The sequence below is a fragment of the Pseudophryne corroboree genome, chromosome 6, assembly GCF_028390025.1.
Source record: "Pseudophryne corroboree isolate aPseCor3 chromosome 6, aPseCor3.hap2, whole genome shotgun sequence".
Lineage (NCBI taxonomy): Eukaryota > Metazoa > Chordata > Amphibia > Anura > Myobatrachidae > Pseudophryne > Pseudophryne corroboree.
The window spans coordinates 195,865,168-195,892,417 of NC_086449.1; the positions used below are offsets into that span (position 1 = coordinate 195,865,168).

A 27,250-nucleotide genomic window follows, 5' to 3' on the forward strand; every position below is an offset into this window, starting at 1 on the left:
GGCTGCTGGGCAAGACAGGAGAGGACTGGGGTGGGGGCGGAGCTGCCTGATGACTCCTCGGATCTCTAAGCAAGTGATCCAAGGAGTCTGAAAATAACAGACAATTCAACTGATTTTTCAGAGAAGTCATCAGCCTGAAGGTTAGCAACATGGAGTCGCAACCCCATGCTGAAATGGTCGTGACCCACTTTGGGATCACGATCAACAGTTTTAGTACCACTGGTATCAAACATATCTAACTAATATACATAAAATACGTGGTCAGGAAAAGGATAAACATCCCATAATAAATAAATAAATAAATAAATAAATAAATACACAAACATAACAGAATTAGTAGGAGACAGAACTGCACTTTCTAAGCACACATTCTCTCACCTCATGGCTCAGACCAATACACACAGCAAACTGGGTAGAAGAAGCTGCTACTACTGGGCATGTGCAGCAGCTCTGCTCTGTCCCTTACACTGCATTTCGTGGTGGCAGCTCTAGTAATAGTATCATATACTATCGCTGTCATAATTTGAGCCACTTGCCAAGCGGAGGGGCTCAGTATTTTCCTATGCAATGTCAGATGACGTCAGTTTCAAAGTCTACATAATAAAATGTGTGAATATGATAAAATATTTCATAAATTAAGATTTTGAGCATGCGTAAAGACTTTCTTCACTTGCCACCGCTGCAGGTTGTCCGCAGCCAAATTTACTACTTAGTTGGCATCAGATGGAGGAACCCGTTAGTTAGCTACAGTGACAGTCACAAATCTGGCATCTGATGGAAAGACCATTTAATGGAGTCAGGCACATTAATGGTTGCTATCCATGACCTTCCATTGTCCATCACTACTTTATTAGGGGAAACATTGTGCTCACCGGTGTTCAGAATTCAAGAAAAGTGTATATGTGATTTTGCTCATTTTTCATTTTGTAAATGTCCAAAACATAAATAGTGGGATGTATATGTATGTTATTTTATATCTCTTAATAAACTGTATTAGATACAACTACAAGACCACTTCTTTGTTATGATCTATCGCCTTATCTTTGCAGCCAGTAGGTGGCGCTGCGGCTCACTTGTCATTGTACACACAATAACGCCAGATTGCCCTCATATGACACGTTCACGCTGGTGCGCCCTTGCCTAAAATGGCTTCCTAGCAGCCTGTTGTGGCTCAGGACTAGCTACGTCACGGGATTCCGCGCCGTGGAATGACGTCCCGATCTTCGTGACAGGTATTGTGAATGGCTGGATGCTTCGGGGATGAGGCGCTGTAGTCGGTGACCCGATTAAGGGCGCAGGATGCTGAGTCGCCTGCAGGAGCTGAGAAAGGAGGAAGAGACGCTGCTAAAGATCAAGGCGGCCCTGCACGATCAGCTCAACAGGTTAAAGGTCAGAGGGCACCGGGCGGGGGTCATATGTATAAAAGTTAAAGGATAGATATGTCCATTATCGGGTTTGTTCCCAGGAGAAGTTGGTGTGTATATAGTGAAAGAATGGGAGAACTCCCATCTGTGGGAGTAACCTCATCTCAGCACTCTGGTATAGGTCAGTAATACTCAACCAATAGTTTGGGTCACATAATGAGGTCAGTTCCCTTAGGAGTGAGAGGGGCGACGTAGAAACGCTGGTAACGGCAGCTGACCTCGCCGCCCTCGTGGTCCAATCTCATCTGGAATTGTGGATCTTTGTATGCAGCACTGTGGGGATGGGAACAAAAATCCATGACTCTGGCGGTACTGTAAATGCAAAATATTGTCATGGCGAATTGAATTGACCCCCATCTGTTTTTGGGTAATATATGTAAGATAGCATGCCGTTATGCAGGGCAATGTATGAATGGTCAGTTACACTGACTGTTCCGACAGCAGCAGGTGTCGTTGCCTTATCGCCACAGCAGCGATAGCTCTGTCCATGGCTGTGGCGGGTGCCGGCTTTGGGCTTTATGCGAGTTCTCAGTCATGCCCAGAGGAGTCGGATGTGGAAGAGACACTGCGCATCCAACACTAAGCTGACACGCTGTGCACTCTAGCGGGGATCAATGGAGGGGACAGTTATCACTCACCTGTTCCAGCAAACGAGACGTTCCTACATCGCGCCGATGTACCTTCCTGCTTTGCCTCAGTAAAGAGGGGAAGCAGGAAGAACTATAGCGGTACGATATGTGCGGCTATAGGGCCTAATTCAGATCTGATCGCTGCTGTGCATTTTCGAACAGCAGCCGTTCATGTCTGAACTGCGCACACGCAGGCCAGACAGCCGACGCGGTCTCAGCCCTGCGATCGCCTCTGCCTGATTGACAGGTAGAGGCGGTCGTTGGGTGGGAGGGGGCGGGCCAGCTGTGTTTGGCTGCCATTTTAGGGATGCAGTCCGGGCAACGCAGGCGTGCCCGCACCGTTTGGGGGGCGGGCCGCGACAGCTGCATGACGTCACACGCTGCCGTTGCGATCCGGACAGCAACGAGTAACTCCCTGCCAGTGCGCAGGAGCTGCGCTGGTAGGGAGCTACTCTTCAAGTACAAAAGCATTGCCGCTGTGCAATGCTTTTGTACCTGTGCGGCGGGGTAGGGCCTGACATGCGGGGTGGACTAGCCCTGTGCTGGGCGTCCCCCCACATGTCAGGGAAGCTGATCGTAGATGTGCTAAAGAGACAGTTCTCCTGCAGAGACCACAGCAACAGAAACAGTTCTTGTGAGCTTTCTCAGACTTGGAGAAGTTTATTAGTGTAAAGGAGAAGATGGATTAAATGTGACTTTTTAGCATACTATGTCCCGCTTGTCTTGATTTAACAATATACCAAAAATAACTGGAATAGTCCAGAAGCATCTGCTGGGATGGGTCTGTATAAGGCAGAGAAAATAGAATATGGCAGCAGGCAACTCATGACTCCGAATCAACCACAGGGAATGCTCCTTGGCCTATTGCTGGCCCTAAAACCAGAGCCAGCTATTTATTTATTTTTATAAGAAAAGACAAAGCTGTGTACACACGGTGAGATCCTTGCTATGCCCGATTTTGACTATGCGATTTCCCTTGAACTCCCCCAGAGCCCAGATAGCACAGATAGTACAGTTTTTGACTATCTATGCTTGAGATTTTGTCTGTGTACGATTTTGACTAAGTGCAAATTTTGACTATACTTTGTACTAGATAGTACATTAGATAATCAAGATTGACTTGCCTGCACAGTCTATCTAGCCTTACGATATCGTCGGCCCCAACGGGAGAGCGCATGGGAGAGAATCTGTATCGCAAGATGCCTAACAGGTTGAGATATGCACTAACTTTTCATAAGATTTTGACTTTATAGTCAAATCTTATAGATTTATCTCACCGTGTGACTCCCAGTACCGCCATATTGCATTGACCTGGTTACTCCTTTTGGAGCTATTCTCTCCTAGCGTGATTACCTTCTGTAGTGGAGTGAAATAGAAGCTGCTTGGGACCATGTAGTTTAGTGTAAACACTCCATTTAATGTATATTATCCAATACTGCACAGTGTTTCAGGTATACTTACATGCAATTGTTTTTCAAATCATTCCTGGTCATTCTGACATGGAGGTTCGGCCACCATGGTGTCTGTGGATGATGTTTCACTCCGTGTCTGGGCAAGAAAAACACATTTTCTATATTTTACTGATCCAAGTGAAAGCCGCCCCTGCTTTTAGGTAAAGTAACATTTTCCATTGATTTACTTTTCAGGTTGAGGAACTGGCTCTCCAATCCATGATAAACTCTAGAGAAGGACAAGATGTACAATCCCACACTGAGGAGCCTGAGGAGGTGGGTGATGATCTACGCCACTATTATAAACCACACAGGCATTCTACTTACAGTAATCTCTGTTATTTTGCTTTCTTTCTAATACATGGGCACATGGAGATGGGCAAACTAAATTTGAGTGTCGGCACACTTGATTGTCACAATGTAAACGAATAAATGGAATGTTCATGTTTAAAATTTGATTATATCTTTCCCCCCTCTCTCATCTTTGTCCCCATCCTTTGCCCATCTCTCTCATCTGCCCCCCCTTCTTCTGCCAGTCTCTTTCAATTCTAGTCCCCTGTCCCCAGCAACCAATCAGCATTGAAGTAACATTTAAAATTTGCATACTTTTATACTAATCATACAGAGCAGCTGATTGGTTGCAATGGGCAACTTCTCCACTGGCTCACTTCTCTGTGCTTATCACTGCTTAGTACACTTCCCCCATAGGTCCCGATTTATCAAGCCTTTGAGAGTGCTAAATTTTGAGATGATAAAAGTACCAACCAATCAGCTCCTAACTGTTTTCAAACACAGCCTGTGGCATGGTAGTTAGGACCGGATTGGTTGGTACTTTACCTCCATGCTATTTATCACTCTCATATGCTTGATAAATGTCTCCAGCAGATATTAAATATAAATTCCACACAGGCAAGTCATTGTATTGCCAGTAGGGATAACGAACTAAAAACGCACATAGGTGGGGGCGTGGCTTGGACAGGCATGGAGTAGCAGTGAGAAGATTTAGCTCTCCATAGAAATCCTGCTTAACTATCCGTTTCTCCCCTAACCCGTGGCTACTGTAACCTGCCAGCTGACACAAGTAACTGTACTGCACCTGCACATACCCACACTGGTCCGGTGCGAGACGCGGCTCCCTGCATCTGACACCTCCGACGTGCCGCCCCGGCTCCCTGCCTCTCTGTCCGGGAAGACGCGTTACGGCGCTCACAACAGCGGCGGACTTGCTGTGATCCTCCGGCTGGGGGATCGAGACGGGGGAGGCTCTGACCGGCGGGCATATCGAGGCAGCACTTGCCTGAAGCCCTGCGGAGGTGCTGCGGACGGGTGAGTGCGGGCAGGAAAGCCCGCGAAAACCGCCATCTTGCAGGCTCGCACATTTCCCCCTGCACCTGATATCCTCTCTGTCCTGTGGTGCTGTACGGCGGAGTGAGCTGCGGCTGGGGCTGCCCCTCTCTCTCCCTCCTGGGCTTAATGGATATGTACAGAGAGGTTCCCTGAACTTGGTTCCTCCCCACATATATTAAGAAATATATATAGCTGCAGGGGAGGGGTGGAGGAGGAGAAAGGGAGAATACTCTCTATGAATGATTCCTGCATCTCTGCAATAACCACACATGTGCCCATAAACTAGCTACCGTGCAGAAATACTCCCTGTACACAGAATACTCTGCAGTGTGCCCATAAGCCCACTCTGCTCTACTATATTATTGTTTATCATATCTGCCTGACCCAGGTGGCCCCCTGTGCTGTCCCCATACTGATTGGAGACTTTTTTGCTGTAATATTCTCGGTGTCCTGACTCCGCGCCCAGTGCTGCAATGGTGAAAGGAGGTCAAAACGCGGCTAACGCCGCTGCGAAACTGGAGAAATATGCTAGGTCGCAGCAGCCGTCTCATTCGGCAAAGCAGGGTGACACTGACCCATCCTCGCCTGCGACAGAGGTTGGTGCCTCTGATCCCGCTGAGCGAGTTCACTCTACCCAGCAGATACTACAGGCCATTTCTGCGTCTGAACACAGGGTCACAGACAAAATTGGGCAGGTACAGGCGGACGTCTCTCTGCTTAGACAAGATCTACAGAAAATCCGGGAAAGAGTGGGTGAAACTGAACATCGGATATCGACTCTGGAAGATAATACGTCACCCCTACAGACGAAAGTGGCCGACTTGTCTACCCAAATGGTGTCTATGCAGGCTAAAATTTCCGATATAGAGGGGAGACTGCGGCGCAACAACATTCGGTTTGTTGGACTCCCCGAAAAAGCGGAGGGCACCTCCCCAGAATTATTTCTAGAAACCTGGCTTGTTAGTTTACTGGGCAGAGAAGCATTTACCTCTCAATTTGCAGTGGAAAGAGCACACAGACTCCCGCCTAGAATGCCGCCACCCGGAGCTCCGTCCAGAACATTCATTGCCCGTTTCCTACATTTTAAGGACCGTGACGCTATACTCCGTCTGGCCCGGACGCAGGGCCCTCTCCGACTGGATGGACATAATATATCCGTTTTCCCTGATTTTGCCCTGGAGGTGCAAAAGAGTAGATCACAGTTTTTGCAAATCAAACGTCAACTCCGTGACCGTAACATACAGTACTCCATGCTGTTTCCGGCCAGGCTGCGTGTGGTGTTTGATAACACCACTCTTTTTTTTTCGACTCCTCAAGATGCTGCTGCATGGCTGGAACGACAGCCTCACCCTCCTCGATGATGTGTTACTGCACAATTGTTGATTTATTGCTCTCCTAATGCTAAGCCTAATTGTCTCATATTCTTATTTTGCTAGCCACACTGTGAGTGCATAAGCAATGCTTTGATGGGGTAATGTCGGGCAACCTAATATCAATGAGGGTTCTTGTGTTTTCCCCCCTTTTGTTTGATTATTACGGTTGAAGTACGCTGCTAGATATGTTTTTTCAGGGTTAGGGCACTACTTCTATCGGTATTCTATGGAGAGCCTATGCCGAAGATAGTGTAGGGGCTCTTCTTGGGGCTCTTGGTTAGGCCCCTATCCCTTAGTTTAGTTAATTTGGTGGGAGTTATGGGATCCAGGTATACCTTAAGTTTCCAAGGTGATACAGGGTGGGAGTGGGGGGGGTTAGTTTGTTTTTTTTCATGCCATCAATTTTTGTTTATGTGTGTGCTCTGTTGTGTTGCGATGTTTACGAAAGATATTGCTTTGATTTCCTCTGTTTCCAGGGACATGGGGGGACTGGGTGTCCCTATTCACAGCCTACAATGCTCTGCGACCCGGAACGGCCAGGCTCTGATATTTGTCTCTCTTTTATATCCTGCTACCCTTTTCTTGCCTACTTTATATGTCTGCTGTGTCTAGGGAGCTTCGTCTGCTCAGCTGGAACGTCAGGGGTTTGAACGAAAAAATTAAGAGATCGTTGATCTTGACTCAGGTTAAAAAATACCAGGCAGACATAATTTGTCTCTCCGAAACCCATTTGGTTGGAAGTAGGGTATTGGCACTCAAGAAACCCTGGATTAGTCATGTTTACCACTCCACTTTCTCAGGTAGCGCTAGGGGTGTCTCTGTATTAATTAGAAAATCTATACAATTTCACCTAGACTCCTGTGAAACAGATCAATATGGCAGATACGTCTTTCTGCGCGCACATATTAATCGTAGATTATTCCACATATTAGCTGTCTATGTCCCCCCGCCATATAACAATGAGGTTCTGCGGCATGCTGCCCGATTTCTAGCCCAATCCCCTGCTGCCCCAGTGATATGCTTGGGGGATTTTAACAATGTGATGGATCACGCCCTGGACAGATGGAGAGAGTCGGTTGCTTCTCCCTCCCCTTCTGAATCCCCTACTCCATTTGCACGACTGGTGGGGGAATTGGGGTTGGTGGATGTATGGAGGAGTCGCAATCCCACGGCTAATCAGTTCTCCTGCCACTCCGCTACCTATCATGCCTTCTCTCGCATTGATTTGATCTTGATCTCTCCTGACTTGTCCCCTGATGTGTTGGCGGTGGACTATCTTCCTAGGGGTATATCGGATCACTCTCCTGTATCACTTACAGTTAGTGTCGGTTGGGAGCGCGGTGCAAAAATGTGGAAACTTAATCCCTTCTGGTTAACCTTATTAGGGGAGGGTGCGGATTTGGTTGATGCCTGGGAAGGGTTCCAGGTTTGTAATCTGTCTTGTACCGAGCTGGCGGTCAAACATGACGCTTTCAAAGCGTTCCAGCGGGGCTCCTTTATAAAACGAATATCTGAGGTTAAATCATCTAGTAAAAGGGAGGAAATAAGACTGGAGGCCTTGTGTCAGCAGTTGGAATCCCAATATATAGCTACACATTTACGTTCTGATGAACTGTTGCGAGACGCGCAGGGAGAGTGGTCCGATTGCTTATTTGAGAAGTCCAGGCGTAGACTCCTTTTTGCGGGACATGCACACTATTTTCAGGCGGAGATGAATGGCAGTTATTTAGCTTTTTTGGCTCGGTCTGAATCTACTAGAACAATGATTCAATGTGTGAGGAACTCTGACGGCCAAATGTGTTACTCGGGCTCGGCGGTGTCTGAGACATTTCGTAGTTACTATTCCTCGCTATATACATCCCGAGCCACTTACTCCACTGATCAATTGAGGGAATATTTGGCTCGGTTGGATTTGCCCTGTCTGTCCCAGGAAGACTCTAGGGCTCTAGATGCACCAATTACTCTAGAGGAGGTGAACGCTGCGATCCTGTCCCTTCCAGCGTCTAAGGCACCGGGTTGTGATGGACTTCCGGGTGAAGTTTATAAGAAATTTAGCAGCTTTTTCGCCCCCTATCTTTTACACTTATTTGACCTATTATTGGAGGGTGGGACTCTCCCTCGCTCTATGGCCGAGGCAAATATAATTGTCTTGCTGAAACCGGGAAAAGACCCCCTACGCCCCGAGTCTTACAGACCTATTTCCCTCCTCAATACGGATGTCAAGATACTGGCAAAAATCTTGGCATCTAGATTGAACTTAGTTATCACAACAATCATTCACCCAGATCAGACGGGATTTATGCCAGGTAAATCAACTGCCCAAAATTTACGTAGACTGTTTTGTCACCTACAGAGGCGCGATCTGGGGGAGTTGGACTCGGTGGTGGTGTCCCTGGATGCAGCCAAAGCATTCGACTCAGTAGAGTGGACTTATCTGTGGGGGGTACTGGAAAAGTTTGCTTTTGGCCCTCGCTTTATTAAATTTCTCCAGCTATTGTATTTTTTACCTATGGCCCGTGTGACGGCCAATGGTTTCACGTCAGAGATGTTTGCGTTGGAGAGGGGCACTCGACAGGGTTGCCCCCTATCCCCTGCGCTGTTCGCAATTGCCGTGGAGCCGTTGGCCGCCTTGCTACGATCTAATGACGAGATTAGGGGTATTAAGGTTGGGGGTCATGTGGATGTTGTGGCCCTGTATGCAGACGATATGCTCCTTTTCTTACAGGACTCAGAGGGCTCCCTGCAGGCTATGCTGCGGGTAGTGGAGGAATTTGGAGTTTTTTCTGGTTTATTAATCAACTGGGATAAATCGCATATTTTTCCCTTGTCTGGCTTTCTCCCTGAAAATACCCGGGGAGTGTACCCCCTGCAGTGGACGCTGCGGTTTAAATACTTGGGTATCTGGATCACCCCTCTGGCACGCAGTTATGTGGCCCAAAATATCGACCCCATTACGATGTCATTTAAAGAGAGGGCGCATAGCTGGAAAAAACTACCACTGTCTATCCTGGGTCGGGTTAATTTATTCAAAATGATAATGCAACCAAAGTTCCTATATGCCCTACATAACTCTCCGGTCTACCTTCCGAAAAAAGTCTTCACTATAATTGAGGGCGTCATGTCCTCATTTGTATGGGGTAATAAACCAGCAAGAGTCTCTATTAAAACGCTGAGTAGGTCACAACTCTCGGGGGGTGCGAGTCTTCCCAATCTGAGACTATATTACGTAGCGGCGCAAATGTCCCATCTTGGTGAGTGGACTGGAGATTCTTTGGATCCAACAATGGGGGGTCTTCTGGCTGAGCGGGTGAGGTGCTCTCCTGCTTTCTCCTTTTCTCCTCTTCAACTTCTTCTTTCTGGCCGTGCGGCTTCTGGTTTGCCTCCCTTGTTACGCCAAGCCTTGCTAATCTGGCGCTATGCACATACTATATATGGTTGGGAGGGGCAGGATGCCAGTACTCCACTATGGTTTAATAGTACGTATTCAGAGTTATACAAGATATCTCCAGATAATATTTGGATAACTAAGGGTGTAATATCTCTAAAACAACTCTACCAAGATGGAGTGCTCAAGTCTTTTCAGCAATTGAAACTCGAATTTGATATACCTAACACTGCCTTGTTTCGGTACTTTCAACTTAGACATGCTGTGCAGACCCAGTTTCCTCATGGCTCACCTCCAATTGCAGACTCACCCGTTAAGTCGTTGCTCACTTCTCTTAGTCGAAGGGGAAAAATATCTGTCATATATACTGCTTTGAATAATAAATATGGTCGCGACCATTTGAACACACTTCGCATCAAATGGGAGACTGATTTGGAACCTTTATCCCAGGAGCAGTGGATCCAGATCCTGGGCTCCATTAAATACACTACGCCATGTATACGATATAAACAAGTCTTTTTTTACATTCTGCACAGGGTGTATCGAACTCCTGTCACTATGCAGAGGGCTGGTATCAGAGATAACTCTTGCTGCCCCAGATGCCGGGAGACCGATGCCGGATTCTGGCATTTGTTATGGGACTGCCCCGCAATTTCCCTTTTTTGGCGAAAGGTATGGGGTGATATAACCATGACTGCCCCATCCCTCCCCGTACTAGACCCCGGCCTATGTCTGTTTGGATTAGATCTTGAGGAAACACACTCTGTGGTACTATACAAATATGTCCTGTGTCTCACTACGCTGGCGAGGGTTGTCATTGCCAGGGTTTGGTTCTCAGCTGACATGCCTAGGGTGGAGCAATGGAGGGCGTTGGTAAACTCAGTAATACGACACGAGAGATATATGTATAAGATAAGGGGTTCCTCCTCTCAATTTACAGAGAAATGGGACCGTTGGTGCAGCACAAGGTTGGGCAGACCGATACTGGACACTTAGTCCTTCTTTACACAGATGTCGTTTGATAAGAAACTTTCAGTGACTATAATTGACGCACACACAGAATGTTGAATTTTATCATATATAATTTTATTGATGGCAACTGTTACAGTCAATAGAATGTTGATGTTTGTTTTGAGTTATGTATAAATGTTAAAAAAAACAAATAAAAAAGTACTTGATTTAAAAAAAAAAACGCACATAGGTATGTTTAATATCACACAAGTGAAACCGTTCAGTTATTTCATTTCTGGTGCACAATCTGAGTTTGCAGAATTATCATGAATATGGCCATTGTATGTACACTGAGCTACTAGTCACCTATTCTAGTACAAAGCAAAACTATAAGACTACGAGTGACTAAAGCCGAGTGCACATTAGATGATTTTTGAAACGATTTGCCCGATTCTGACGGATCGGTATGACAAATTGTTGAAATTTGTCTAGTGTGTACCCATTATGTTGCTGAAGATGTCCGACCCCTCAGGTTGTCAGCAACATCACCTGGTGGACCTGCATGCAGCTCAGTCTAGCGATATCACTACAGCATGGCCCCCGTCGTCGTTCCATCGCTGCTGGCATCGGCAAGTGTGTATGCACTTGCCGACACCGGGTCACGTAATTTTCTAATGTGTATCTAGCTTAATGCTGGCCATACACTAGGACGATCAGCATCCGATCCGATTCCTGTCACGATTTCCCTTCAGTTCACCTGGGAGCTCTGGACACACAATTTGGTTTTCTCTTACGTCCTAGAGGATGCTGGGGACTCCAAAAGGACCATGGGGTATAGACGGGATCCGCAGGAGACATGGGCACACTACAAGACTTTTACTGGGTGTGAACTGGCTCCTCCCTCTATGCCCCTCCTCCAGGCCTCAGTTAGATTCTGTGCCCAGAGAGACTGGACACACACTAGGGGAGCTCTCCTGAGTTTCTCTGGAAAGACTTTATGCTAGGTTTTTTATTTTCAGGGAGACCTGCTGGCTACATGGCTTCGTGGGAGTGAGGGGAGAGAAGCAGACCTACTTCTTCTGAGTTAAAGGCTCTGCTTCTTAGGCTACTGGACACCATTAGCTCCAGAGGGTTCGATCACTTGGTGCGCCTAGCTGCTTGTTCCTGGAGCCGCACCGTCAACCCCCTCACAGAGCCAGAAGAAAGAAGCCGGGTGAGTATAAAGAAGATCAGAAGACTTCAGGGACGGCAGAAGACTTCAGTAATGAGGTACCGTGCAGCGGTCGCGCTGCGCGCCATGCTCCCACACACACTTCGGGCGGCACTTGCAGGGCGCAGCGGGGGCGCCCTGGGCAGCATGATTACTGAAGTTCAGCACTGGCCAGAATATATATATATTAGAAGTGCCTAGGCACTAAATATAGCCCCCGCCAGTATAAATATTTAAAATTTGAGCGGGACTACAGCGCACCGGTGAGGGGGCGTGGCTTAGCCCTCACAGCTTACCAGCGCCATTTTCTCTTCACAGGAGCAGAGACGCTGGCCCGGACCTCCACTCTCCTGCACAAGTAACAGGGAGCAAAACGGGGGGGTGGGGTGGGGTGGGGGAAGGCACAGTAATTTGGTTCGATTAACCCATTAATAACGGCGCAAACAGGTCTGAGGCACTGTGTATTTGCTCTCAGTACCGGGATAGGCGCTGTGGTGTGAGCTGGTAAACTCCCTCTGTGTTTCTCTAACAGGCTTTCCTGTAGGTCTGTCCCCTATAGCCAGTGTGTTTTTGCGTGTCGGTACGTGTGTGTCGACATGTCTGAGGCTGAGTGCTCCTCCCTGGAAGAAGTTGCAGTGGGGGCAGATAAGGCGCTGGGAGTGACTGTCGGCACCGCCGACTGCTGCTTGGGTGGATATGTTGAGTACATTGAATGCAAATGTGGCATTATTGACTAAAAGGCTGGATAAATCTGATTCTCAGACACAAACGTGGAGAAAATCCATGGAGGACGCCTTGTCTCAGGTACAGGCCCCTTCAGGGTCACAAAAGCGTTCATTTACCCAGATGGCGGATACTGATACCGACACGGACTCTGATTCCAGTGTCGACTATAGTGAGGCCAGTTTAAATCCAAAACTGGTTAAGAGTATTCAGTACATGATTGTGGCAATTAAAGACTTTTTACATATTTCAGAAGTACCTACTATTCCTGATACAAGGGTTTGTTTGTATAAGGGAAAAAAGCCTGAGGTGACGTTTCCCCCCTCTCATGAGCTGAACACTCTTTGTGAAAAAGCTTGGGAACATCCTGACAAAAGGTGGCAGATTCCAAAGAGAATTCTAATGGCGTATCCTTTCCCCTCTGACAGGGAAAAGTGGGAGTCCTCTCCCAATGTGGACAAGGCTCTATCACGACTGTCCAAGAAGGTGGCGCTTCCGTCTCCTGACACTGCTTCCCTAAAGGACCCTGCGCATCGTAAGCAGGAAACGACCTTAAAATCCATTTATGTCACTACGGGTGCGCTGCTCAGACCGCCCGTGGCGTCGGCGTGGGTGAGTAGTGCTATTGGCAAGTGGGCAGATAATTTGGCATCTGACATGGATACCCTGGATAGGGATAGCATTCTTTTGACTCTCGGTTATATCAGGGACGCTGCAGCTTACCTAAAGGATGCGGCAAGGGATATTGGTCTCTTGGAATCAAGGGCCAATGCCATGGCAGTCTCGGCCAGGAGAGCGCTGTGGATTCATCAATGGAATGCTGATGCAGACTCTAAGAAAGCTATGGAAGTTCTCCCTTATAAAGGTAGGGTCTTGTTTGGTGACTGCCTCGCTGACCTGGTGTCTACAGCTACAGCGGGTAAGTCATCCTTTCTTCCTTACGTTCCTGCACAACAGAAAATGACGCCGCATTATCAGATGCAGTCCTTTCGGCCTAATAAATACAAAAAAGGGAGAGGGTCGTCCTTCCTTGCCTCTAAAGGTAGAGGACGGGGAAAAAGGTCTCCTGCTGTGCCAAGCTCCCAGGAGCAGAAGTCCTCCACGGCTTCTGCCAAGTCCACCGCATGACTCTGGGGCTCCTCTACGGGAGTCCGTACCGGTGGGGGCGCGTCTCTGACTCTTCAGTCAGGTCTGGTTTCACTCGGGCCTGGATTTTTGGGTGTTAGACATAGTGTCCCAAGGGTACAAGCTGGAGTTTCAGGAGGTGCCCCCCCCACCACCGATTTTTCAAATCAGCCTTGCCAGTTCTTATCCCAGAAAGGGAAGTAGTGCATGCGGCGATACAAAAGCTGTGTCAACAGCGTGTCATTGTCACGGTTCCCCCGTCTCAACGGGGAGAAGGGTTTTATTCGAGCCTATTTGTCGTACCAAAGCCGGATGGCTCGGTCAGACCGATCCTGAACCTAAAATCCCTCAATCTGTATTTGAAAACTTTCAAGTTCAAGATGGAATCTCTTCGGGCAGTGATCTCCAGTCTGGTAGGGGGGATTGTATGGCGTTAGTCGACATAAAAGATGCCTACTTACATGTCCCAATATATCCTCCACATCAAGCTTTCCTGAGGTTTGCGGTGCAGGATTGTCATTACCAATTTCAGACGTTGTCGTTTGGTCTTTTCACGGCCCCGAGGATCTTTACCAAAGTAATGGCAGAAATTATGGTGCTCCTACGCAAGCAGGGTGTCACAATTATCCCGTACTTGGACGATCTCCTGATAAAGGTGAGATCAAAGGAGCAGTTGCTAAGAAGCGTGGCACTCTCCCTGACAGTTCTGCAGCTACATGGTTGTATTCTAAATTTGCCAAAGTCACAGTTGATTCCGACAACTCAGCTGTCTTTCTTGGGCATGATCCTGGACACAAAACTGCAGAGTGAGTTTCTCCCTGCGGAAAAAGCTCTGGAAATCCGGACCATGGTCAAGGAGATTCTGAAACCGGCAAGAGTGTCAATCCATCAATGCACTCGGGTGCTGGGGAAGATGGTTGCAGCTTACGAAGCTATTCCATTTGGCAGGTTTCATGCCCGGGTGTTTCAGTGGGACCTGTTGGACAAGTGGTCCGGGTCTCACCTGCACATGCACCGGAAAATAAGTCTGTCTTCCAGGACCAGGATATCTCGCCTGTGGTGGCTTCAAAGTTCTCACTTCCTAGAGGGACGCAGGTTCGGGATCCAGGATTGGGTCTTGGTGACCACGGATGCAAGTCTCCGAGGCTGGGGAGCAGTCACACAGGGACAAAATTTCCAGGGAAAATGGTCAAGCCAGGAAGCTTGTCTGCACATAAACGTTCTGGAATTAAGAGCCATCTACAACGGCCTTCTGCAAGCGGAACACTTTCTCCGAGGTCTATCTGTCCTGATTCAGTCGGACAACGTAACAGCGGTAGCGTACATAAACTGCCAGGGCGGAACAAAGAGCAGAGCGGCAATGGCGGAGGCCACAAAAGTTCTCCACTGGGCAGAAAAACATGTAAGCGCTCTGTCAGCGGTCTTCCTTCCGGGCGTGGACAACTGGGAAGCAGATTTCCTCAGCAGACACGATCTCCATCCAGGAGAGTTGGGTCTTCATCAAGAGGTTTTTGCAGAAGTGACAAGTCATTGGGGAATTCCTCAAATAGACATGATGGCGTCTCGCCTCAACAAGAAGCTTCAGAGATATTGTTCCAGGTTAAATAAAAAATTCCATCTTGTTAATGTGAAAAATTGCATGTTCCCAATATAATTATCTGTATAAAGCTGACCTACTTCTGCACGTACACTGGTATTACAGTGGTGCCTGTACTTATTTGCACTCCCTTTATAATACATAGGGGTATATGCAATTGCGGTCGAATGCCGGCTGGAATTCGACTGTTTTTTAATTCGACACAATTCGACAGTCAGACACCCTGCAGCCGGGACCCAAATTCGCGGCTGACCGCGAGTAACCTCACCGCTGACTGCAAAGTTCCCACCATTGAAGATAATGGAGCGGCATAGTGCTATCTATGCACTGTCTGATAGCTCAGACGTGCACAGCCAATCAGGAGAGTGCCACGACGTGGCGCTCCCTGATTGGCTGAAGGGACCCTCTGTGACAGGAGTCACGGGGGGTCCCGGCATTCTGGGAAAGGGGTCCATGTGTAAACATGGGACCCCTTTCAGTGCGAGGTCCGGCTTTTGCGTCTTATTTTTTTGCCAAGTACGTGGATTACAAAAAAGAAGAGGACAGATCTACACTGGATTTTGGTGAGTATAATTTTATTTTCAGGTACCCCGTGGATTCTACTTGGAGAAGTGGACCGAGTCGGCGTGTCAACATAGGTAAGTATGCGTGTGTCGGCGTGCATGTATGTAATAAAGTTTTACTTTCACGGTGTGCGTGTACTGTTTTTGTTTGGGGTTTTTTGCAGTAGAACTACAGGTACCAGCGCCCCCCCCCCCCCCCCCCGCATGCTGGTACTTGTGGTTCTCCAAGTACCAGCTTGCTGGGGAGGCTTGCTGGGACTTGTAGTTCTGCTACAAAAAACAATATTCTTTTATTTGACACAAGGCTATCAGCCCCGCATCCGCAGCTCATGGATGGGGGGGACAGCCTCGGGCTTCACACCTGGCCCTTGGGTGGCTGGAGGGGGGGGGACCCCTTGATTTAAGGAGTCCCCACTCCTCCAGGGTACCCCGGCCAGGGGTGACTAGTTGGGGATTTAATGCCACGGCCGCAGGGACCGGTATAAAAGTGTCCCCCGGCTGTGGCATTATCTCTCCAGCTAGTGGAGCCCGGTGCTGGTGTTAAAAATATGGGGGACCCCTACGTCTTTTGTCCCCTGTATTTTCTGCACCAGGACCGGACGCAGAGCCCGGTGCTGGTTGTAAAAATACGGGGAATCCCGTGTCAATTTTCTTCCCATATTTCTCTGACGTCCTAGTGGATGCTGGGAACTCCGTAAGGACCATGGGGAATAGCGGCTCCGCAGGAGACCGGGCACAAAAGTAAAAGCTTTAGGACTACCTGGTGTGCACTGGCTCCTCCCCCTATGACCCTCCTCCAAGCCTCAGTTAGATTTTTGTGCCCGGCCGAGAAGGGTGCACACTAGGGGCTCTCCTGAGCTTCTTAGTGAAAGTTTAGTTTTAGGTTTTTTATTTTCAGTGAGACCTGCTGGCAACAGGCTCACTGCATCGAGGGACTAAGGGGAGAAGAAGCGAACTCACCTGCGTGCAGAGTGGATTGGGCTTCTTAGGCTACTGGACACCATTAGCTCCAGAGGGACCGAACACAGGCCCAGCCTCGGAGCTCGGTCCCAGAGCCGCGCCGCCGGCCCCCTTACAGAGCCAGAAGCAAGAAAAGGTCCGGAAAAAGCGGCGGCAGAAGACATCAGTCTTCAACAAGGTAGCGCACAGCACTGCAGCTGTGCGCCATTGTTACTCAGGCACACTTCACACTCCGGTCACTGAGGGTGCAGGGCGCTAGGGGGGGGCGCCCTGAGCAGCAATGTAAAACACCTTGGCTGGCATAAATACACCACATATAACCCCCAGGGCTATATGGATGTATTTTAACCCCTGCCAGAACTCACCAAAAAAGCGGGAGAAAAGGCCGCCGAGAAGGGGGCGGAGCCTATCTCCTCAGCACACGGGCGCCATTTTCCATCACAGCTCCGCTGGAAGGACGTCTCCCTGACTCTCCCCTGCAGTCCTGCACTACAGAAAAGGGTAAAAAAGAGAGGGGGGCACTAAGTTGGCGCAGTTTGATACTAACAGCAGCTATAAAGGGAAAAGCACATTTATAGTGGTATTCCTGTCTATATATAGCGCTCTGGTGTGTGCTGGCATACTCTCCCTCTGTCTCCCCAAAGGGCTAGTGGGGTCCTGTCCTCTATCAGAGCATTCCCTGTGTGTGTGCGGTGTGTCGGTACGATTGTGTCGACATGTTTGAGGAGGAAAATGAGATGGAGGCGGAGCAATTGCCTATTATACAGTTGTCACCCCCTAGGGAGTCGACACCTGAGTGGATGAGCTTATGGAAGGAATTGCGTGACAGTCTCAGCTCTTTACGACAGACAGTTGACGACATGAGACAGCCGGCTACTCAACTTGTGCCTGTCCAGGGGTCTCAAACGCCATCAGGGGCTTTAAAACGCCTGTTACCTCAAATGGCAGACACAGACACGGATACTGACTCCAGTGTCGATGATGAGGAGACAAACGTGACTTCCACTAGGGCCACACGTTACATGATTGAAGCAATGAAAAATGTATTGCATATCTCTGATAATACAAGTACCACTAAAAAGGGTATTATGTTTGGTGAGAAAAAACTGCCTGTAGTTTTTCCTGTATCCGAGGAATTAAATGAAGTGTGTGATGAGGCGTGGGTTTCCCCCGATAAAAAACTGATAATTCCTAAAAGGTTATTGGCATCGTACCCTTTCCCGCCAGAGGATAGGGCACGTTGGGAAACACCCCCTAGGGTGGATAAAGCGCTCACACGCTTGTCTAAACAGGTAGCACTACCCTCTCCTGATACGGCCGCCCTAAAGGAACCTGCCGATAGAAAGCTGGAGAATATCCTAAAATGTATATACTCTCACACGGGTGTTATACTGCGACCAGCAATCGCCTCAGCCTGGATGTGCAGTGCGGGCCTGGCGTGGTCGGATTCCCTGACTGAAAATATTGATACCCTAGATAGGGACAGTATATTACTGACTATAGAGCATTTGAAGGATGCATTTCTATATATGCGTGATGCACAGAGGGATATCTGCCGACTGGCATCAAGAGTTAGTGCGCTGTCCATTTCTGCAAGAAGAGGTTTATGGACGCGGCAGTGGTCAGGTGATGCGGATTCTAAAAGGCACATGGAAGTATTGCCTTATAAGGGGGAGGAGTTATTTGGGGTAGGTCTATCAGACCTGGTAGCCACGGCAACTGCTGGAAAATCCACATTTTTACCCCAGGTAGCTTCTCAACCTAAGAAGACGCCGTATTATCAGGCGCAGTCCTTTCGGCCCCATAAGGGCAAGCGGGCAAAAGGCGCCTCATTTCTGCCCCGTGGCAGAGGGAGAGGAAAAAGGCTGCATCAAACAGCCAGTTCCCAGGAACAAAAGCCCTCTCCCGCCTCTGCAAAGTCCTCAGCATGACGCTGGGGCTTTACAAGCGGACTCAGGCACGGTGGGGGCCCGTCTCAAGAAGTTCAGTGCGCAGTGGGCCCACTCGCAAGTGGACCCCTGGATCCTTCAGGTGGTATCTCAGGGGTACAAATTGGAATTCGAGACGTCTCCCCCTCGCCGTTTTCTAAAGTCTGCTTTACCGACGTCTCCCTCAGACAGGGAGGCAGTATTGGAAGCCATTCACAAGCTGTATTCCCAGCAGGTGATAATCAAGGTACCCCTCCTACAACAGGGAAAGGGGTACTATTCCACACTATTTGTGGTACCGAAGCCGGACGGCTCGGTGAGACCAATTTTAAACCTAAAATCCTTGAACACTTACATACAAAGGTTCAAATTCAAGATGGAGTCACTCAGAGCAGTGATTGCAAACCTGGAAGAAGGGGACTATATGGTGTCTCTGGACATCAAAGATGCTTACCTACATGTCCCAATTTACCCTTCTCACCAAGGGTACCTCAGGTTTGTGGTACAGAACTGTCACTATCAGTTTCAAACGCTGCCGTTTGGATTGTCCACGGCACCCCGGGTCTTTACCAAGGTAATGGCCGAAATGATGATACTCCTTCGAAGGAAGGGAGTTTTAGTTATCCCTTACTTGGACGATCTCCTGATAAGGGCAAGATCCAGGGAACCGTTGGAAGTCGGAGTAGCACAATCTCAGATAGTGCTGCGCCAGCACGGTTGGATTCTCAATATTCCAAAATCGCAGCTGATCCCGACGACACGACTTCTATTCCTAGGGATGATCCTGGACACAGTCCAGAAAAAGGTGTTTCTCCCGGAGGAGAAAGCCAGGGAGTTATCCGAACTAGTCAGAAATCTCCTAAAACCAGGCCAAGTCTCAGTGCATCAATGCACAAGGGTCCTGGGAAAGATGATGGCTTCTTACGAAGCAATCCCATTCGGCAGATTCCACGCAAGAACCTTCCAGTGGGATCTGCTAGACAAATGGTCCGGGTCGCATCTTCAGATGCATCAGCGGATAATCTTGTCACCAAGGACAAGGGTGTCTCTCCTGTGGTGGTTGCAGAGTGCTCATCTTCTAGAGGGCCGCAGATTCGGCATTCAGGACTGGGTCCTGGTGACCACGGATGCCAGCCTGAGAGGCTGGGGAGCAGTCACACAGGGAAAAAATTTCCAGGGCTTGTGGTCAAGCCTGGAGACATCACTTCACATAAATATCCTGGAGCTAAGGGCCATCTACAATGCTCTATGCCTAGCAAGACCTCTGCTTCAAGGTCAGCCGGTGCTGATCCAGTCAGACAACATCACGGCAGTCGCCCACGTAAACAGACAGGGCGGCACAAGAAGCAGGAGGGCAATGACAGAAGTTGCAAGGATTCTTCGCTGGGCGGAAAATCATGTGATAGCACTGTCAGCAGTGTTCATTCCGGGTGTGGACAACTGGGAAGCAGACTTCCTCAGCAGACACGACCTCCACCCGGGGGAGTGGGGACTTCACCCAGAAGTCTTCCACATGATTGTGAACCGTTGGGAAAAACCAAAGGTGGACATGATGGCGTCCCGCCTCAACAAAAAACTAGACAGGTATTGCGCCAGGTCAAGGGACTCTCAGGCAATAGCTGTGGACGCTCTGGTAACACCGTGGGTGTACCAGTCAGTGTATGTGTTCCCTCCTCTGCCTCTCATACCCAAGGTACTGAGAATCATAAGAAGGAGAGGAGTAAGGACTATACTCGTGGCTCCGGATTGGCCAAGAAGGACTTGGTACCCGGAACTTCAAGAGATGCTCACAGAGGACCCGTGGCCTCTACCTCTAAGAAAGGACCTGCTCCAGCAGGGACCCTGTCTGTTCCAAGACTTACCGCGGCTGCGTTTGACGGCATGGCGGTTGAACGCCGGATCCTGAAGGAAAAAGGCATTCCGGATGAAGTCATCCCTACCCTGATCAAAGCCAGGAAGGATGTAACTGTGCAGCATTATCACCGTATTTGGCGTAAATATGTTGCGTGGTGCGAGGCCAGGAAGGCCCCTACAGAGGAATTTCAACTGGGTCGTTTCCTGCATTTCCTGCAAACAGGACTGTCTATGGGCCTAAAATTAGGGTCCATTAAGGTTCAAATTTCGGCCCTGTCGATTTTCTTCCAGAAAAGAACTGGCTTCAGTTCCTGAAGTTCAGACGTTTGTCAAGGGGGTGCTGCATATACAGCCTCCTTTTGTGCCTCCAGTGGCACCTAAAATCACATTGGTTTGAACCACTCTCCACTGTGGACTTAAAATATCTCACATGGAAAGTGGTAATGCTGTTAGCCCTGGCTTCAGCCAGGCGTGTCTCAGAATTGGCGGCTTTATCCTATAAAAGCCCTTACCTAATTTTTCATACGGACAGGGCAGAATTGAGGACTCGTCCTCAATTTCTCCCTAAGGTGGTTTCAGCGTTTCACTTGAACCAGCCTATTGTGGTACCTGCGGCTACTAGGGACTTGGAGGACTCCAAGTTGCTGGACGTAGTCAGGGCCCTGAAAATATATGTTTCCAGGACGGCTGGAGTCAGAAAATCTGACTCGCTGTTTATCCTGTATGCACCCAACAAGCTGGGTGCTCCTGCTTCTAAGCAGACTATTGCTCGTTGGATTTGTAGCACAATTCAGCTTGCACATTCTGTGGCAGGCCTGCCACAGCCTAAATCTGTAAAAGCCCATTCCACAAGGAAGGTGGGCTCATCTTGGGCGGCTGCCCGAGGGGTCTCGGCTTTACAACTTTGCCAAGCAGCTACTTGGTCAGGGGCAAACACGTTTGCTAAATTCTACAAATTTGATACCCTGGCTGAGGAGGACCTGGAGTTCTCTCATTCGGTGCTGCAGAGTCATCCGCACTCTCCCGCCCGTTTGGGAGCTTTGGTATAATCCCCATGGTCCTTACGGAGTTCCCAGCATCCACTAGGACGTCAGAGAAAATAAGAATTTACTTACCGATAATTCTATTTCTCGTAGTCCGTAGTGGATGCTGGGCGCCCATCCCAAGTGCGGATTGTCTGCAATACTTGTACATAGTTATTGTTACAAAAATCGGGTTATTATTGTTGTGAGCCATCTTTTCAGAGGCTCCTCTGTTATCATGCTGTTAACTGGGTTCAGATCACAGGTTGTACGGTGTGATTGGTGTGGCTGGTATGAGTCTTACCCGGGATTCAAAATCCTTATTGTGTACGCTCGTCCGGGCACAGTATCCTAACTGAGGCTTGGAGGAGGGTCATAGGGGGAGGAGCCAGTGCACACCAGGTAGTCCTAAAGCTTTTACTTTTGTGCCCAGTCTCCTGCGGAGCCGCTATTCCCCATGGTCCTTACGGAGTTCCCAGCATCCACTACGGACTACGAGAAATAGAATTATCGGTAAGTAAATTCTTATTTTTTACAACCAGGACCGGCTCAAAGAGCCCGAGGCTGGTTACACTTAGGAGTGGGAACCCCACGCATTTTGTTTCTTGATTTTTTAACCCATTCCCACCCCTTCCCACTGAAAAACATGTTCTGATCTCTCCATATTATTTTAGTCAGTAAAAAAAAAAATATATTCTTTTAAAAAATATTTAAATAATACCTGTGGCTCCTAATAGACAAACCAAGTAGATAATCCCTTCTAATATAAATAGATATGCTATTAGCAACAAAAACAAACAAACATGTTTTTAAAAAAATTTATTAGATTCCGCCAGCAAAGTGAGGCGGAATGAAATTGACGAAATGACTGTCGAAAAGCACTGTTGTCGAATCGACATTCTTCAATTGAATATACTTTTGTCGAAAAGCCGCATTTTTTACCATTGCAGACATGTCGAATTTGACAACTGTCGAATTTCAAAAAGTCGAATCTGACACGGACGTTTTTTTGTCGAAAAGTACTGTATTGCATTGTCAAATTTTTTTTGTGTCGAAAATGCCCCGTTTTTCGACATTTGCGGCAATTCGACCGCAACTGCATATACCCATAATGTGGCTAATTCAGATTGCATCGCAAATCGTGATCCAATCGGAATTATTGCATGGCCCGCAAAAAATGTGATCGCCCTGCGGGTCTTACTGAATTTGGCTCATTGTGCCGGTAGTTCTCTGGCTTATTATACATGCTTATTCTAGCAAGAATTAGTTGTAAGGGTAATAGAAGTGTTGTAAATCTATTCACTTGCCATTATGTATCAAGGAAAATGTGAGCTCAGAGCTGGGTAGCTTATTATTCGCTATTAAGTAACTAGTGTCTTGGCCCCTTACCATGGAAGATAATGAGCTTATTGTTACACTGCCATACCTCTAGCTGGGTAGATGAAGAGGATAATGTGTTCTCATACACCCATGACTTGAACATGCCTTTCTAACATACACGAGGTGAATTTCCTCCCCTTAGCTGCTGTGCATCATTCTATTTATAGAATAATAATGCTGTTATCTTAGGGGACTGTTTATTTTCATTACTTTATCCACACCCCATAAATGGCATGCTAGATCTTATCCTATGGATGGCAGTAATATGTGGTAGAGCAGGCATGTCAAACTCGTGGCCCTCCAGCTATTGTGAAACTACAAGTCCCAGCATGATTTGCCAGCATACCTTCCACTGATCAGCTGGTAAAGCATGCTGGGACTTGTAGTTTCACAGTAGCTGGATGACCGTGAGTTTGACATGCCTGTAGTAGAGTATGATTATGTATATTATGAACAGTAGGAGAGCTATGGGATATTTGTCCTGGCTCCACAAATCTCTCTGTTCTGCAGGAAAACACAGGTGATGTCAGTGAGAGTTGGAAGTGTCTCCAGTCACCCAAATCTAATGGTGTGTACACACGGCGCGATGCGCCGTAAGCCCGACATTGACTATTGCACCCGCCGATATAGTCAGTTTTGGGCTGCCTGCACAGTCTATTTTCCCTTGCGATGCCGATCCCGCTGGACCGCGCATCGGCATCGCAAGGACTATACACAGTGCAGTATGCACTAACTTTCCTTACGATTCTGACTTTAAAGTCAAAATCGTAAGGAAAGTTAAGTGCATAATGCACCTTTAGCGCACCACTATTTCAGAATGAACCCCAGTTATTTTGCTGTGTTTCTCCAGACTCATTAATGCTGATAATTGTAGTCACTGACTGAATAGTCTTTCGACTGTCGGGATCCCGACTGCCAGGATTTTGACTGCATCCCTGTACTTTGTGTTGTAAAAGCAATTGTAAAACACTTTTTGATCTATTGGGAGAAAAGTGCTTTATAAATATTATTATTATTATTATTATATTATTATGGTGCTGCCGCAGTGTAAAATATCAGCTTAATGGTCTCTGGAAATCGAGGAGAGTAGATGTTCATTTGGGAATTCATACTGAATCCGTATATAGGCCCTCATTCCGAGTTGTTCGCTCGCTAGCTGCTTTTAGCAGCATTGCAAACGCTAGGCCGCCGCCCTCTGGGAGTGTATTTTAGCAGAATAGCGAACGAAAGATTAACAGAACTGCTACTAAATAATTATTTGCCGTTTCTGAGTAGCTCCAGACCTACTCACAGATTGCGATCAGCTCAGTCCGTTTAGTTCCTGGTTTGACGTCACAAACACGCCCTGCGTTCGGCCAGCCACTCCCCCGTTTCTCCAGACACTCCTGCGTTTTTCCCTGACACGCCTGCGTTTTTTAGCACACTCCCAGAAAATGCTCAGTTACCACCCAGAAACGCCCCTTTCCTGTCAATCATTCACCGATCAGCAGTGCGACTGAAAAGTGCTGCAGGATCCACAGCAAAACTGCTAAGTTTTCAGTTAATAACTAAGCGCATGCGCCCTGCGTGCCTTGCGCATGCGCATTTTGCAACAAATCGCAGCATAGCGGAAATCGGCAACGAGCGAACAACTCGGAATGACCCCCACAGTGTAGGTGATAAATGGTGCCTATATACAAGTACAAGTAAGCAATCAAGATTCAGTATGTACTATCTGCTGTATAGAATGTTTATACCCCAGTATCTGCATGTGTTTTTAAGTACATTTTGTGTAAATTCCGAAGCAAAGATTTAATTTTTTTCATTTACTATAAGCACTACAAAAGTATATTTTAGGAACATTAAAGTACCAGCTTCCCATGTGTTTAGACTGGTTTTTTATCTTGCGTCTTGACTTAATGAGCCATTTGGACAATTCATTCTAAGTGCTACCCCAGTAGTGTGACATAATTGTTGGAAACAATTATCAAGTTATAGGAGGTTAAATAATGATATAATGCAGACAGCACAGTATTACAATTTTGGATAAAGGATACTCAACCTACATTGTAATGTCTAACTTGTTGCCTTGATATGGTATAAATAACAGTCTCATTGTATTTTACACCACTGCAGGATGCATTCAATGTGGATGATGAAGCTGTGATAAACCAGACTGAACTACAGCTTAGTACACTAGACTACAATCAGGAGATGGAAGAGGAGGAGGAAGAGGAAGAGGAGGATTCGGACACTTAGAACATGTTACATGAAGCAGGCTGTAGTAATATCCTATTAACTGAGCTGTGTCCTTGTTTAAGTCAAAGGCCTTAGTAGCCTTCCCTACTACATGGGGAAAGGCTGTAATGTCATTTCTTGCATGTATCCCATTTGTAGCACCCTTTCTAACAGGGAATTCAGTGCTGCCTGGCAATTGAAGGGTTGATATCTGTAAATACTGCCATTAGATTTCTAACAATACATTGCAAGTTTACACAAGTATGTGAGATGCTTTCATAAGGGTCATCATTTTGTCACCAGGATTGCACTGAATCTTTACCTTCTCATCATGAGAGGCAGGGTGTACTGAGCAACCCCATGTATGGGTACACTTCCTCTGGAGATACGGGTGGGGCAAAACTGGCATCTCAGGGGTTGACATGACAAGTGCCAGCTCCTCAAGGATTCTATAACTTTCAGTTTGATGGAACCATTTTTTTTTCTCTTTTGCAGTTGAACTTAAAGCACAATTTTTTTGGCGAAGGACTAAGGGCCTTTGCAGCTGTGAATCCATAAAAAGCCAAGCAGTGATGCCCGTAATAGATGGGCAGTGTGTATGTGTGTGTGTGTGTTAAGAGTATAAAACAAACGCAGCGTTCAGCACTGAGCATTTATACATGACCTGTGCAATGCAAATAAAATGTGTATGAAGAGTCTTGTGTCTGCAGTGACTAGTGTATAGACAGTTAATAAACGGCATGGAGTCATATTGTCGACTTTCAGAATTTCTCATACGTCCTAGAGGATGCTGGGGACTCCGTAAGGACCATGGGGTGTAGACGGGATCCGCAGGAGACATGGGCACACTATAAGACTTTGAATGGGTGTGAACTGGCTCCTCCCTCTATGCCCCTCCTCCAGACTCCAGTTAGACTCTCTGCCCAGGACAGACTGGACACACACTAGGGAAGCTCTACTGAGTTTCTCTAAAAGACTTTGTTAGAGGGGAGAGAAGTCAGACCTACTTCTGCGAGTTAAAGGCTGTGCTTCTTAGGCTACTGGACACCATTAGCTCCAGAGGGTTCGATCACTTGGTGCGCCTAGCTGCTTGTTCCAGGAGCCACGCCGTCACCCCCCTCACAGAAGCCAGAAGAAAGAAGCCGGGTGAGTATGAGAAGAATAGAAGACTTCAGTGACGGCAGAAGACTTCCGAGTCTCAGAGGTACCGCACAGCGATCGCGCTGCGCGCCATTGCTCCCACACACCAACGGCTCTACAAGGGTGCAGGGCGCAGGGGGGGGGGCGCCCTGAGCAGCAATATATACCTCAAGTGAGTCTGGCTAAACATGTATACAGTGCATAGGCACTGTATACGGACCCCTGCCAGCATAAAAAGCTATATTAATAGCGGGGCTAAAGCGTGCCAAAAAGGGGTGGGGCTTAGCCCTCACAACAGGATTCAGCGCCATTTTCTCCATGTCCCCGCCAAAGCATGTGTACAGTGCAAACGAGGGGGGGCACAGTGTTTTAGTGCTATATAGAGGGAAATATAGCACTATTTTAGATAATGGGCATGTAATCATTGTGTTGTGCATATATGTCTGTGTGTTCCCTGTCAGATATACCCACTATAGCTTTTTAGTCCACATGTGTCGACATGCGGGAGTGCTCTGTCACAAACAGCTATGGGGATCCCTGTCGGCGTCGCCAACGCCTGTTGGTACTTGATTCAGTAGATGCAGTGTCAGCAGGTCGGTAGTTGTATGCTTTTCAAAAGTAAACACTGTATGGGAGACACAGTAGTATGTGGGTGACCCTGTCGGCACTAACTGTTATTACTGGGTGTAAATTAACATGCTGTAACTGCCTTATACCTGTGTATATATATATATATATATATATATATATATATATATGTATATGTATGGTACAGTTCCATGGGCCTGTAGCTTGAGCACAGACATGGTAGTATTTGTGGGGGAGTGTTATTAAAATGATATATGTATACTTCCCTCGGACCCCTCGGGGTCGCAAGAATGTTATTTCTGTAACGTCCTAGTGGATGCTGGGGACTCCATAAGGACCATGGGAAATAGACGGGCTCCGCAGGAGACAGGGCACTTTAAGAA

General features: G+C 47.7%; 1 protein-coding gene across 1 annotated transcript; it reads left to right on the top strand.

The window, feature by feature from the left end:
* Nucleotides 1-1,164: 1,164 nt before the first annotated feature.
* On the top strand, nt 1,165-25,834 carry SNAPC5 (small nuclear RNA activating complex polypeptide 5). The gene is made up of 3 exons (XM_063925571.1): nt 1,165-1,389; nt 3,700-3,780; nt 25,038-25,834. Exons 1-3 carry the CDS (start codon nt 1,300-1,302, stop codon nt 25,158-25,160), a joined length of 294 nt encoding a protein of 97 aa, XP_063781641.1. The 5' UTR covers nt 1,165-1,299; the 3' UTR covers nt 25,161-25,834.
* Nucleotides 25,835-27,250: the final 1,416 nt, after the last annotated feature.